Genomic DNA, 12,931 nt, shown 5'->3' with positions numbered 1-12,931 from the left:
CCATCTGCAGCTGGCTGGGCACTCTGTGTCCTTCTCCAACACTTCTGTGCTCCCTCAGCTCCCAGCCAGCTCCCCGCAGCTAGCTTCCCCCCCCCGCCAGCCCTCTGGTGCAACCTCCCAGCCCCCTGCAAGCCCCACTTACCTTACAGAAGGAAAGTGAGCCTGAGCCAAGCCTAGGACTGACTCAAAGCCTTAGGCCACACTCTGCCCCCTGCCCCTTTCTCTCAAGGCAGGGTTGGGGCTTTCCTGCCCTTTTTGCTGTCAGCTCTTGCAGGCTGGAACTCTGCCTACCTGCAGAGCTCTTTGCAAAAGTGGGAAATCCTCTGGTTTCTTTGCTAAAAGGGAAAATCCACATTTTGTCTGATAAAGATGGGAAATCTGCAGTTTTCTGCATTTTCCTGTAGGAAACAGAAAATCCAGATCCATGGTGATGACTCTTCCTCTGTCCTGTCATACTGTCTGCTGTAGTAAATGAAAAAGCATGGAAATCTGGGTTGCAGACACAACATGGGAGTCTTTTTCACATATTCATGTTTGATTTGCATGGCACAAAATCTCTGGTTTATTTTTCAATCTCAGAATGAAACATTCTTAGCCTTTCTTTTCCTTCTGCACTCTGACATTTAAACTTCCTTTGTTTTTGGCAAGTTTGTAAAAAGAAGTTTGTAAACCAAATTCTTAACAATGAAACTGAGAACTTAGGCTGGGATTTGTGACGGATTCTTAAGGGAGTGAGGTGCTTGATGAAAAAAATCCTATCAACTTCCAATGAAATTCGAGTGTCCAGCTTCCAGAGAGGACTTGGAAAATCCCAGCCCTACCACTGGTGAAAAGTGCAGGTCTGATGGACCTGCAAATACAAGACCATGTAGGTAGCAGCAGGGACAGCTTTCTTAATGGTCCACCAGTACACTCTTGTCTCCAGCAGAAAGGAGAAACAGCAGGGAAGAATGTGAAAAGGAGAAACATTTAGTCTTGCCCAAGCTGATAGCAAGGGTGTGTGGGAAGGTGGTGCAGGAGCCAGTCCTTCTGGTAGTTCTTATGGGTTGGACTCCTTTCCAGGAAGTCTGGACTGGAGACCACCAGTTTCTTGTCTTTAGGACACCAGTCAGTTGCTCAGTGACTTTCAGGATTTGATTGATGCTATCTAGGCTGGATTTAAACTGATCACTTTTTAATGAGCACCTTTAATAGTAATCCAGCAAGTCATCACACTGCATATGCTCTATATAGTCAGAGAGGGCATGTCAGTCTGTTAAAAGAATCTACTCTTTGAAAATGTTTGGTGCTAATGTCTCCCCTCCTCATCCCTTATCTGGTGCTGTAAATGGCTCATTGTGTGATTGACTGAAGGATTTTGCTGCAGCTGTTGTGAAGACAAAAAGAAACCTTATCCTCTCTGGCCAAGGGAGATAAAAATGTTGACTATTTAACCATTTTGTTTGGATAACTTCTAATTTGGAAAGAAAGTAAAACCCATTGTGACTTTGCTGTTTCCATTTACATCCAGTAATAAATTGGAATGGTTCCAAACCTGGAAACCAAACTTATTTTTGTATTATTTTAATCAGAAGTCAAATTAATTAAAGTACCATAGGCTGCTATGGCTGGTCACACCTTTACAATTAACTGCTCTGTGCATGTCCTTTCACAGCATGGATGAAGTGAGGTCAGGCTCAGAAAAGCTTATGCATCTCTGATTTAGTTAAGTCTGTTAGTCAGAGGTCTTGTCTTAATGGCATGCATGCTGAAGCATAGGGGTTTGTTCTTGATCTCTGGGCAGAACCTAGTCACTGGATACTTATTAACTGCCACCTCCACCTTGGAAGGGGTTGCATTTTGATTGGCTTATGGGTTATACAGCAGACTTCATTCCACATGCTTCATATACCAAAAACTCCCAACAGAAGCCAAGAACCCAGGTCATCCAGTTTGCAGTGTGTTCATACAACAACTTGGCTCTCATAGTGTGTTCTGGTGGGTTGTTTTTTTTTTGTTTGTTTTGCTGTTTTTTAAGCTGCCTGGCACAGTACGCAAGGTTCACTATGTTGCGATTGCTGTTTGCAAACCACAGTCATTTTCTACTTCTCTAAATAAAGAGTTCCAGCATATCATGTTTCCTTAGAAGTAGGTGCTAGCGTTTAACATTTCAGCTACAGTTGTAAAACCCCCCAGAAAAACAGTGCTTTACTTTAAATTCCATATGCCCCCATACCAAGCCCAGCTCATGCCCAAAAGAGGCATCGCGTTAGCGAACTTCGCTCATCCAACATCTGTTAGATCAGGTGCTTCTGCAGGGCTTATCTGGAGCTTTTATCTAATAGCTGATTGTATCAATTTTAGATAAAAGTGCCAGAAAGCCTTGCTGAAGCACCTGATCTATATAAATGCTGTGGAGCTGGGTCAAACTAATGCGCTGCTGCTTCCAGTAAAGCATGCCCCCCCTCCCATGTCTGTCAGTGCCCTTCATGTACATATAGATGCTAATAGCAGGCAGTTCCTATCCTCCGGTCAGTGGTTCTCAATCTTTTTTGTACCTTTTTGTAACATTGAAGGCCAGTCCCAACCTTGTAAATAGTTTAAGTGGAAAATAGGTCCCTAGCTGTGCCAGTTGGTGCCCCTCACTCCCAACCTGCTGGCCCCAGGCCCCAGCCCCCAGTGTATGGGGCTAGAGTGGCAGAGTGAGGCAGGGGCAGGTTGGGCATGGGGGGGCCCTAAGCAGCCCCTTGCAGACTGGAACCCTGACAGCCTAAAAGGGAAAAGCCATGCTTTCCCACATTTTTCTCTTGTAAAGGAAAACACATTTTTAAAATTTGTTTGCAACCCTTTCATATATTCTTGTGACCCACTTTTGGGTCATGACCCATGGGTTGAGAAATGCTGATCCACGTAACTCTTTCTCCTTTCTCCCCTGAAGTGAAAATCATACCTTTACGTAATGGTCAAGCAGTTTCTAAACTACAGTGTGGTGAGATTTTATATTTTGATTATTTCAAATTGAACAGCTGCTTATTAAATGACGTGGGTTAAATTTATCCCTGCACAAGCAACTAAGGTAGAAAGTAGCCTTGTATTTACTCTCTGCCCTTTCCTTAACCTTGTCATTGCAAGGGCCTGTTTTTTAAAGAGCCTGTATGTTAATTGCAGGTACAATCCATCTGTTTCACCAACTAATTTGTAGGTGCAGGTAATTCATAGATATTGAGAAAGCAGAGTTTGCAACCCTACCAAGTTGAGATGAAAAACTGCAGTTCATGACACAGGACCTAATTTTCAAAACTCGTCCTAAGAGCTTTTCAGCTGCCTGCTGACATGTTTTACAGCATTTACAGTTAAAAATGAGCAATGGTCTTCATTTATCAGGACAGCAAGCATGTTTCTTGTAACTGAGATACTGTGAAAAACAGCACAATGTTTTTTCTTGGACTAAATACATATCACATTCTGCTCTTCTGAGAATCTCACCTAACATATTGTTAAAGTACTATATTATAGTTTTCAGACTTACCAGCCAAATTTCCCCACAGTGTTAGTGTCTAGCTATCATGATGTTTGTATTGAAGTGATTATCTTTGTTTTAAAACAGAAAGCTGTTAGCAAAGTTTTTTTCCCTTTCTCTTAAGTTTGATACTTAGTAGAGCTGATCTGAATCTTTTTGTAATTAAAAAAACATTTGGGAAAAACATTAGGAAGATTCCAATATTACTTTCAAAATTCATTTCCTTCTTCCTTTTTTTGGTTTCTGGTGGAAATGTTTTTTAAAAATCATGAATCTTTTCTATTTTTAAATATGGGGAAAACTCCTGCAGAAACTTTTTCATTAAAACACTATATGTTCAATGATTCATGACAGCCTGTGTCTGGAAAGAGACGTTTGGAGTTACCTGTATGTTGTAAAGAGCTTCACAAACCTTAACCAAGCATCTTATAATACCTGTGTGTGGTAGTTAAACGTTGTTCCATTTTATAGATGGGGAGGTCAAGGCACAGAGGAATGACGTGCCAAGAAGTGACATCCTTCAGACTGGGATCCTGGATTCCTTCTGATAATTAGATTCTCCTTAAAAAGGGTCCTATAACACAAATCAGACGTTCTGTTTTCAGCATCTTTACTTGCGCTGCAGGCTGTTTGGAGTGTTCTTGTGAGTGACCAGATTAGTCCATAAACCAGCAAAAACAATGCAGGCTTCCTTCGTGGATCCCTTTGGTCCTGAGAGTATGGAATTGAACAATTCATTGTACAAGCCCATGCGAGGCATCTGTGGGCATCTGCTTGTTCACCTGTAACAGTCTTTTATATACAAAAAGAAGAGAACTCTGAAATCACAAATTAGAAACTATCTTTATAACTATAAAGAACAACCTAGCTTAGGGGTATGACATATTCACCGTTTCTACGTGTGGGACCGTTCACTGTGTAGTCACAATGGCTTAGACACACTGAGGGTCCTACAGCCTTGCTCGCTTGCTTTTTCCCACTAAAATCAGGTACTTTTCCCATGAGTGAGGGCCACAGAGTCAGGTACTTAGTGGGCATACCTATACAAGATGCTTTACTTGAGATTAGAGTAAATTATTGTGCAGTAAGCATCACAGTCTACACATGCAGATATTTACTGGGTGCATCTACAAATTTATTAATGCACCTTAGATACTGGGGTCTATTTTGTAGGCATGTTGGTATAGGAAAAAAGAGGCCAGCACTGCCAACCAAACCAACATGGCTACAACCAGACCAACACGGCTACAAAATAGAGCCCTGAAACATGGAAGATACCATATTTTTGCTGTTTTTGGAAAGATAAACTTCATTGCTAAACAAGAAAGAATGATTTTGGTGCTTCCTTGCCTGCCTCTGACATCTGACACCTCCAGGGATGAGGGCAGCTTTATCTGTACATCAAAAAACAGCTCGCACAAAAGGTCTCTCCCAGACCCATGGAACTATATTTCCAGCCTAAAACTTTCCTTGTGCAAAATGGAGCTTATTTTCTAGCTAGGAGGAATTTTACAATCTTTAATTTCTCCTCAGCCTGAAGGAGGGTGTGTGTGCCCGAAAGCTTGCAAAAGAAAGAATGTTGTTTGCTATTTTTAGTTGGTGTAATAAAAGGTGTCCAAGAGTTTTAGAATTTTGTGTTTCTCTTAGATACTGCACATTTAGTTTAGTAGTTGCTTAATTAAGTACTAACCAAATGCACTAACAGTAATGCCGGCACATGGTTATTTTGTGATGCTTACTGTGCATCAGCCTAATTACACTGAGCGGTAGGCTATTAGCATAGTTTTTAACTGCCGTACTACTGCGCAGTGTAATTAGGCTTAGGATCAGGAAGCATCTTGTGTAGTAAGCATCTCGCCCACTACACAGTAATCATCCACTACACAGTAATTTGTGCTAATCTTGACTAAATTTGCTATCTGTAAATGCAAGTAGCAAATTTACTTGGGAGTAATTACTGTGGAGTATGGCATATGTAAGGTGGCATTGGGCGATGGAGGCGTGGGGCTTTGAAAGAGCTGCAGGGCAGGGGATCTGGGGCTGGGAGCTCCCTGCAGCCAGGGCAGGGGGACATTGACCCTGCTTGGACTGGTGGCCGAGTCTGCCCCAGCAGCAGGGGAGCAATTTACCAGCCCCTGCCAGGAGACAGCTGGGAAGCCTGGAGCCTAGAACTCCCCCTGGCTGCTGCAGGGGGCTGGTGCAAGACTGACGTGGGGCAGACGCAAACTGCTGCCACGAGCAGCAAATCTACTTTCACTTCCCCACATGCGTAGCTAGCTACCTGCCCAGGGTGGGTTTACTGTAGAGTAAATTACTGCAAAGTAAATCCACCCCAGAACATTTGTGCATCTGTTCCCAGTGTGTATACTATTTGCTTAAAATATTTGGTTTAATACTGTCTGTTTGCCAATCACTAATAAATGTCTATTGAAAACGTGACTCTATATTGCATCTTCAGTTCAGCTTGTTAGTAGTGCTGTGTAAGAAATGGGGGTGTGATCCAAAATCTTCCCAACACCTTCAGAAGAGGGCACATTAGCCCCCTTCACACATTTGGAGTTGAACTCTGGATTAAAGTTGTTTCCATCTGGCCCCATCTATGTTCTATACAGTGAATCCTGTATTAAAACCTAGTTTTCTCTTAGAAAAAAACACCCTCTAAGGCATCCCCTAAGCCATTTTACAATGTTAAGCTCATATTAAGTGACTCTTTCTCCAACTCAAGCTTAAAATGCCTAGAATTATTCCCTGACAGTAACATCAGCTGAATGCCTGAACCACTTTGGAATTTACAACATGCAATTTGTGTGTTGCCAACCATAAGCACTCAAAAATTAGGAGTCAGGTTCCAGAAATTGGCTTAAAAACCTAAATAAAAATCAAGGCTTTGGGTAATTATTCAACTTGGGGGCCACATTTTCAAGCTTTTTCCATAAATATGAAGTCTAGACAATCGTTTTAAGTGAAAGCTGAGCTTCTCACCCAATCACATACCTCCAGGAGCTAAGGCTTTAAGGAGAGGGAGAGAGAGAGAAGGAAAAAAACCCAAACTAAATATCATATGGCAGTGGTTTTCAACGTAGTTAGACTGAAGGCACTTTGGAAAATGCCAGCTGTCAGCTTTCACTCATTTTTGACTATGGAAAAATAATAGAGCAGTTCTGCTGCAGAAAACTCTCATAACAGGTCAGAGAATGTTTTTGATGCTGTGGATTCCTATGTGAAATTTCTGGGTGGTACCCTGGTTGAGAATCACTGCCATAGGGGACAATTGAAATGGAAGCCAACAGTGCTGAATTTGTATGCTGTTGATGCTGCACTTTACCTAGTTCCATGTCACATTTCCTGTTCACTTGCTGACAGTTCTGAGGGTTTGTATTTTTGTTAAGAATGTTTCATGTATCCAGTCAGCAAGATCTAGTCTCATGCAGGAAAATTTTCAGGCTGCCTCTTTTCTCTGGTTTGGAGTTGGTCTTGTAACAGAGGTTTCATTTTGCAATAGGTTCTTGATTTTATACCTCCCTTGCTGATTCCTTTTTTTTTTACTACTTTTTCCAGAATGTTTTCCAGCTGTTGCCCTTTTCACCTGTTACTGAATTCCTGTTCTTGAAGTGTTTAAAATAATTTTGTTTAATTACTGTAACTTTAGCCAGTGAAGAAAACTGCCAAATTAATCATTAATGCTATTATATTACAGAAGTGAATCCAAAATCTGGTCACCTCTTGTGACAGAGGAGGGAAAAACCAATCCATATAAAATGAATTTGGCCTCTCAGCCCCAGGTAAGTAACAATAAATCTGCACTATTTATTCTTGCTTGGCTATGTCTTATCATTGTGTGCTTGCTAGCCTGGTGACCTTGGGACCTAGTAGCTTCAAGACCCAACTACCCTAAGAAAACAGAACACTGTTATGCCTCAGCTGAGGTCTAAGCTAGTTTTTAAATATATGCCCTGGCCTTATCTATTCATAGTAGTTTTTACTCATTCTGGGCTGCAGCATTGTGAGACCCAGCCTGGCCTCCTCATGGCTTTGGAACCCAGGTGTGATAAAGTTTAGATTGCACTTAAACCTGTTAAAACAGGGACGGGCAATTATTTTGGGTGGAGGGCTGCTTATTGAGTTTTGGCAGGCCATCAAGGGCCACATGCCAGGCAGCCAGGGGCAGATCTATTAATTTGCTAAGTTTTTTAGGGGCCCCGTGGGCTGGATAGAATGGACTGGCGGCCCATATCTGGCCCACGGGCCGCGTTTTGCCCACCCCTGTGTTAAAACATAGTTGGCTCCCGGTCATTTCTATGTAGCCTCAGAAGTGCTTTAAATGGCTAGGTGAAAGTCTGGGGCCATGAAGAGTTTATATAAATATTTTGTCAATGGTGAGCTGTTCAGGGCAGGGACTTAGTTTTCTTGTGTATATAGGCACATTGGAACACAACTAATAAACAGAAGTACTTTAATTCTCACCATTGCTAACTGTATTTGCTTTTCCTGATAAGAGGGGTTCTTAACCTGGAGCAAGGGACAAATGATTCACTCTTGCAGTGACTCACAGGGAGACTCCAGCTCTTTATCTCAGATGTCCCTGCAAGTGGCATGGCCTGGGCCTGGTATCCATAGATCATTTTTAGATGTGACCTCGATCCACTATACTACTGCTGGTTTCAATTAAATGTTGGTAAATTTAGGGGAGATTTTTCAAGGTACTAAAAGCAGTTAGGTACTCAGTTAGGATCCCAGTGGAAGTCAGTGAATTATAAGTAACACAGGTTGCATCTATGAGACGCTTGCTGTGCGTTAGCCTAATAACACTGCGCAGTAGTGTGCCAGTCAAAAACGGTGCTAATAAGCTACTGTGCAGTGTTATTAGGCTACTACACAGTAACTGTCACAAAAAAAACTGTACGCCAGTGCTACTCTAGTTACTCTGCGTTTAGTTAGTACTTCATTAAGGAAGTACTAAACTAAACGTGCAGTAACTACTGTTCATTAATCACTGTGTAGATGCAGCCAGTGGCACCTTTGAAAATTTCTCCCCTTGATTGGCATGACTAAGAGTATTTGCAGTACAGGTTTCCTTTGATTTATGCGGGTTCTTTATAAGTGAATTTGCTCTTATGCGATGAGCATATTTAGATCTGTAATTTGTTATATGCAAGGTAAATTTGCTCTTACGCAATCAGCATAGATGCCACCCCCCCAAGCAGGTAAGCCTGTGAAGGGAAAGGGCTGTGGCCCCATTCACCCCAGCCCCGGCTGCAGCGGCCCTGGGAGTGGTTGGTGCCAGCTGCCTGCAGCCACTGGGGTTGCACCACACTCCGCCTATCCCCCTATGCCTGAGCTCACCCCAGCTCCTGGGCTGCCCCATGCCATGGTGCAGGCAGCGGGTGTCGGCTGCTCCTGGGGCTGCTCCAGCACGGGTTGGAGTGTGGGTGGCACAGGGCACAGGACTCACCCCAGCCCTGGCTGCACCAGCTGCCTGCACCAGGGCATGGTGCAGCCCAGGAGCAGAGGTGAGTGCGTACAGGCAGAGCACAGTGTAGCCCAGTGGCTCCAGGCAGCTAGCGCCAGCTGCTCCGGGGGCCGCTGCAGCTGGGACGGGGGTGAGTGCTGCTCTGTTCCCTCTCCTTTGCTGCCTGGTGCAGCCCCAGGAGTGCCACCTCTTCCCTAATCCCAGCCTCACTCCCTCACCACCATGAGAACCTATCCCTATTTGTTACATTGTAAAGTGGGTTTGCTTTATGCGCTGTTCTCTGGGAACACATATGTACAGCATAAATCGAGGGAAACCTGTATGTCTGCATCATGGCAGATGATGTGGCTGACCTTGTCCAGCTGTTCCAACTAACATGCTCCAAACCCAGAAGTGCAGTAGTGAGGCCACTCCAGAGCATTCCTGTGCAGCTGCGCACCAGAGACTGAGCTCTTGAGAGTGAGCTCAGGAGGGACACTGTAGAATGGCCTCACTCCCAAATTTGTGGAAATGTGGGAGTGGGAGTAGGTGAGCAGGGCATACTGGGAAGTCCTTGCCGGTACATTTTGCTTCTGCCATGTGGCAGTACCTTAAGTGGTACCAGATCTAATAAAATGCGTGGGATTGGTTTTAGACACTCAAAGATAATGTGCCCATTTTGTAACACTGTCCAGTTCTAACTTTTAGGCTGCCTATATTTTTACGCCAGGAGGAAGTCCAACTTTAAGACTTGATCATTTTGAGAAACACATTTTTTTCTTTTATACCCAGAGCTCTTTAAAGCCCCTTCTACTGTGGCATGGCCTTACTAGCATGTTTTATACAGCCACTTCTGCCTAATCCCCAGGGGCCTTGGTGAGGGTAAAAGGGCATTTTTGACTCGGTTTCAGAAGGTTATACTTGTGCTGATTTGGAGCACTGACATCAGCAGAGTCACTCTGGATTTGCATGTGTTTGTGAGTGTTGTGTAGAATGGGCATGATCCACTCTTGTTGACCTCCAACTAGTGAAGAAGTTCAGTATTGAAGTTGGCACTGGGACTGCAGCCCTGCAGGACACTGAAAGCTCCATCCTTTTGAAGGGACAGGTGGAAGTGACCCTTGGAGTACTGTCTCTCTGGAAACTAAAGACCCCACAGCACTGTTCTAAAAAAGGAGGGATTTCCTTCCTATCCTAGCTAATATCTCCTCTTCCAGTGAAAAGGTACTGTACTAACTTCCAAGCAAGAAACTATGTCTGAGCTTATGCCAGCTGCTGCATTTGTCTGTATAGCTGCTTCCCTACTTTCTGCTTTGTAAATCCACTTTGAAATGCCTAGCAGGGCATTTCAGTTTAAGAAGGGCCAGACTAAGGTCTCTTGGGAATGAGCACATTCTAACATCTGCATGGACAAAATAGGGCCTGTGTAGTCTTGAATTGCAGCCTTTGGCTGTCTTGCTCCTCAAAGTGCCAGGCAAACAGAGAATTGATCTGTCTGCAGGTTTTTATTGCTCATGAGATGACATGTAGTTTCTATTGGTCTGTAAAGAAATATGAATGTGAAAGCAAATGTTAGGGTCATGCATATTTTGTTAATCAGTACACTTACTGCTCCAGGCTGGTTGATGACACAGCTCTCATGGCCTGTTTTGCCCTTTGGCCCAAAGAGACTTGGTCGAAGTCTGTGCATTGATCCTCACATCCAGGTTGCCATTTCTCTGCTGTCTCTCAGACTGTTAAAAGTAAAGTCAACTGCAGTGCCCTTACCTTGTGCAAGAGTTATCCATAATAATTCAAAGCATGGGATTCTTGTTAAATGCCACTGTCCCACTCTCTTACTGAAGCTGGCACAGAAAGTGAACTGGCACAGTGAGGAAAGATATCTACAGTACAAACCACAAGATCCCATTTAGTCTGCTCGCCTCAACAATGTGTCTCTTCAGTGCCTCACACCAGTCTGCCAAGGAAAAGGGAATAATGTCATGAATAGCATCTGCTTTAAGTAAGATTTAGGGTGTTTTAGTATTCGCCTCTTTCCTCTTTTCGTTGATTGACTGCAGTAAGTGACTCTGCAGTAAGTGACTCCATGAATGCAGTAGCAGCTCTAGAATACTAATTTCTCTTGAAAAGATGGCAGACATGCCATGTTAGCTAATTTGGGGCTCTGTGAAATACCAAATGATGAGGGGTGAATGATTTTTCTAGTTGCAAATGTCTATATCCATCATCATGCCCCAAATGGGATGTGGTGGCTGTCACCCTTGCAGACTCCTTACTCCCACTCCTTTTTGAGGTGGATTTTCAGACAGCTAGGTTTAGAGCGCTTCCCTCTAAGTTCTTTCCATCCCTTACATAGGATGTGAATTCCAGTTACTTTTTAAGTCTTTGAGTTGAATTACAAGTCTCCTTACTCATATGCCTGGGTGCATCAGTCCAGTTGACTTCACTAAGCAGTTCTTTTACTTTTTCAAAAGTCACACTTTTGAAATCAAAAGCCCTAGTTACAGCCCTGTTTTTGGTTATCCTTGCTATTTTAAGCTGATTCAAAAGTGATGATAAAATCAAGGGCCTACAGCTCTTCTGCCATGGTGGGTCAGCCAGTTGATGCAGCTTTTGTTTTGGGTGTGACTATGGCAACAATGGAGGAAGGAAATGACTTTTTCAATTACATCATTTGCGTTTTACCCAGGCCTTAAGGACATGAAATTCAGCATCATTTCCCATAATTTGGCCTTCTCTCCACCATCCTCCATGAAAAGGACTGTAACAGACCCATCTGATAATTGTGCTATAGATCTCTGTTTAAACATGATCCCAGTATAAAAGAAAACCTAATATAAAAGTTAAGGTGATATACTGGAATTGTGGGGCAAAGAAGTTAAATCCTTGGCTCTAACTATGCAATCCTTGGGCTGGGTACAGACATTACATCTATCATGCATTCAGTACAGAACACTGTAACAAGATAATTTTTCATGGCATATAAAGCACTTTAAAAATGGTGGATCCAGCTCTAAGTTAACCTTGAATGGATGAGGTATAAGACTAAAGCGCTTTAGGTTAGAGCATTTTATCAAATGTCTGTACCACATCCCATCCTGAGTCAAGGTAGGTAGCATTATCCTGGCATCCCGGGAGTCCTTCTCTGGTTGGCTTGCTAGCCTCAGCCAGCGCTCATTTACTCCTGGCGAGCGCTGGCTAAGTCCTACCCCTAGGCTGTCACAGAGAAGAGTCAGAAAAGGCTCTGTCTCCCCTCTGCATGGCTGGGCAGGGGGTGGGGGAATGGACTGTGTGGGTCACCTGTGGGGGAGCCGGGCTGGATCTGTGCAGTAGGGGGGCTCTGTGCTAAAGCTCCTGGCTGTGCTGCTTTTTTGCCCTTCCAGGAATTGTTACCAGAGGGAGTAGGAAACTGAGCCTCTCTGCCACATGGATCCCACCTGCAAACTTGTGGGCTCAGGTGTTGTTGGGGGCTGGGCCTGGTCCATGTGGTAGAGAGGCTCTGTTTCCCTCCCCCCTCCAGTCACAGTTCCCAGCAGGGTGAAAAGCAGCACAGCTGAGGGAATGGAGCCCCCATGCTGCACAGACTCGGTCTGGCCCTCCCCAAGACCCAAGCCAGCAATCTGTGGGGGTGCCCTTATGGCAGGGGGGGCTCAATTCCCCCCTCACCCACCCCAGCTGCTGCTTCCAGTCACCAGCTGGCAGAGGGGCGGGGCTGGGGAGCACCCCCAGCATCCAATGCAGGCAGGCTCCGAGCCTTGCCCCCCACTAAACAGTGAATGTCTGTTCAGTTCTCTTCCACTCTAACTTATAGCGCTTTAAGTAAAACCACAGAGTACTTCCTTCAGGAGCTTTTTGAATATTTGTGCTTAACTTTAGATCCTCAGTGCTTTTTAGGATCTGAAGCTGATTCCCATTGAGATCTCTGCCTCAATTCCCTCTTTGTAAAATAAGAATAAATATTCCTTCCCCCTAACCTATGTCTT

The 12,931-nt window shown here is 44.0% G+C and overlaps 1 protein-coding gene across 1 annotated transcript in view; it reads left to right on the top strand.

Moving 5' to 3' along the window:
* Positions 1-12,931, top strand: part of PDLIM1 (PDZ and LIM domain 1) — a 48,233-nt gene that overhangs the window by 13,216 nt on the left and 22,086 nt on the right. Inside the window, exon 2 of the mRNA XM_019556128.1 lies at positions 7,197-7,281. Within this exon, the coding sequence (XP_019411673.1) occupies positions 7,197-7,281 (85 nt within the window). The remainder of the gene's footprint in view (positions 1-7,196; positions 7,282-12,931) is intronic.

The sequence above is a fragment of the Crocodylus porosus genome, unplaced genomic scaffold, assembly GCF_001723895.1.
Source record: "Crocodylus porosus isolate Cpor-Errol unplaced genomic scaffold, CroPor_comp1, whole genome shotgun sequence".
Lineage (NCBI taxonomy): Eukaryota > Metazoa > Chordata > Crocodylia > Crocodylidae > Crocodylus > Crocodylus porosus.
The sequence above is the reverse complement of the archived record's forward strand: the minus strand, read 5'-3'. Positions and strand labels throughout refer to the sequence as shown.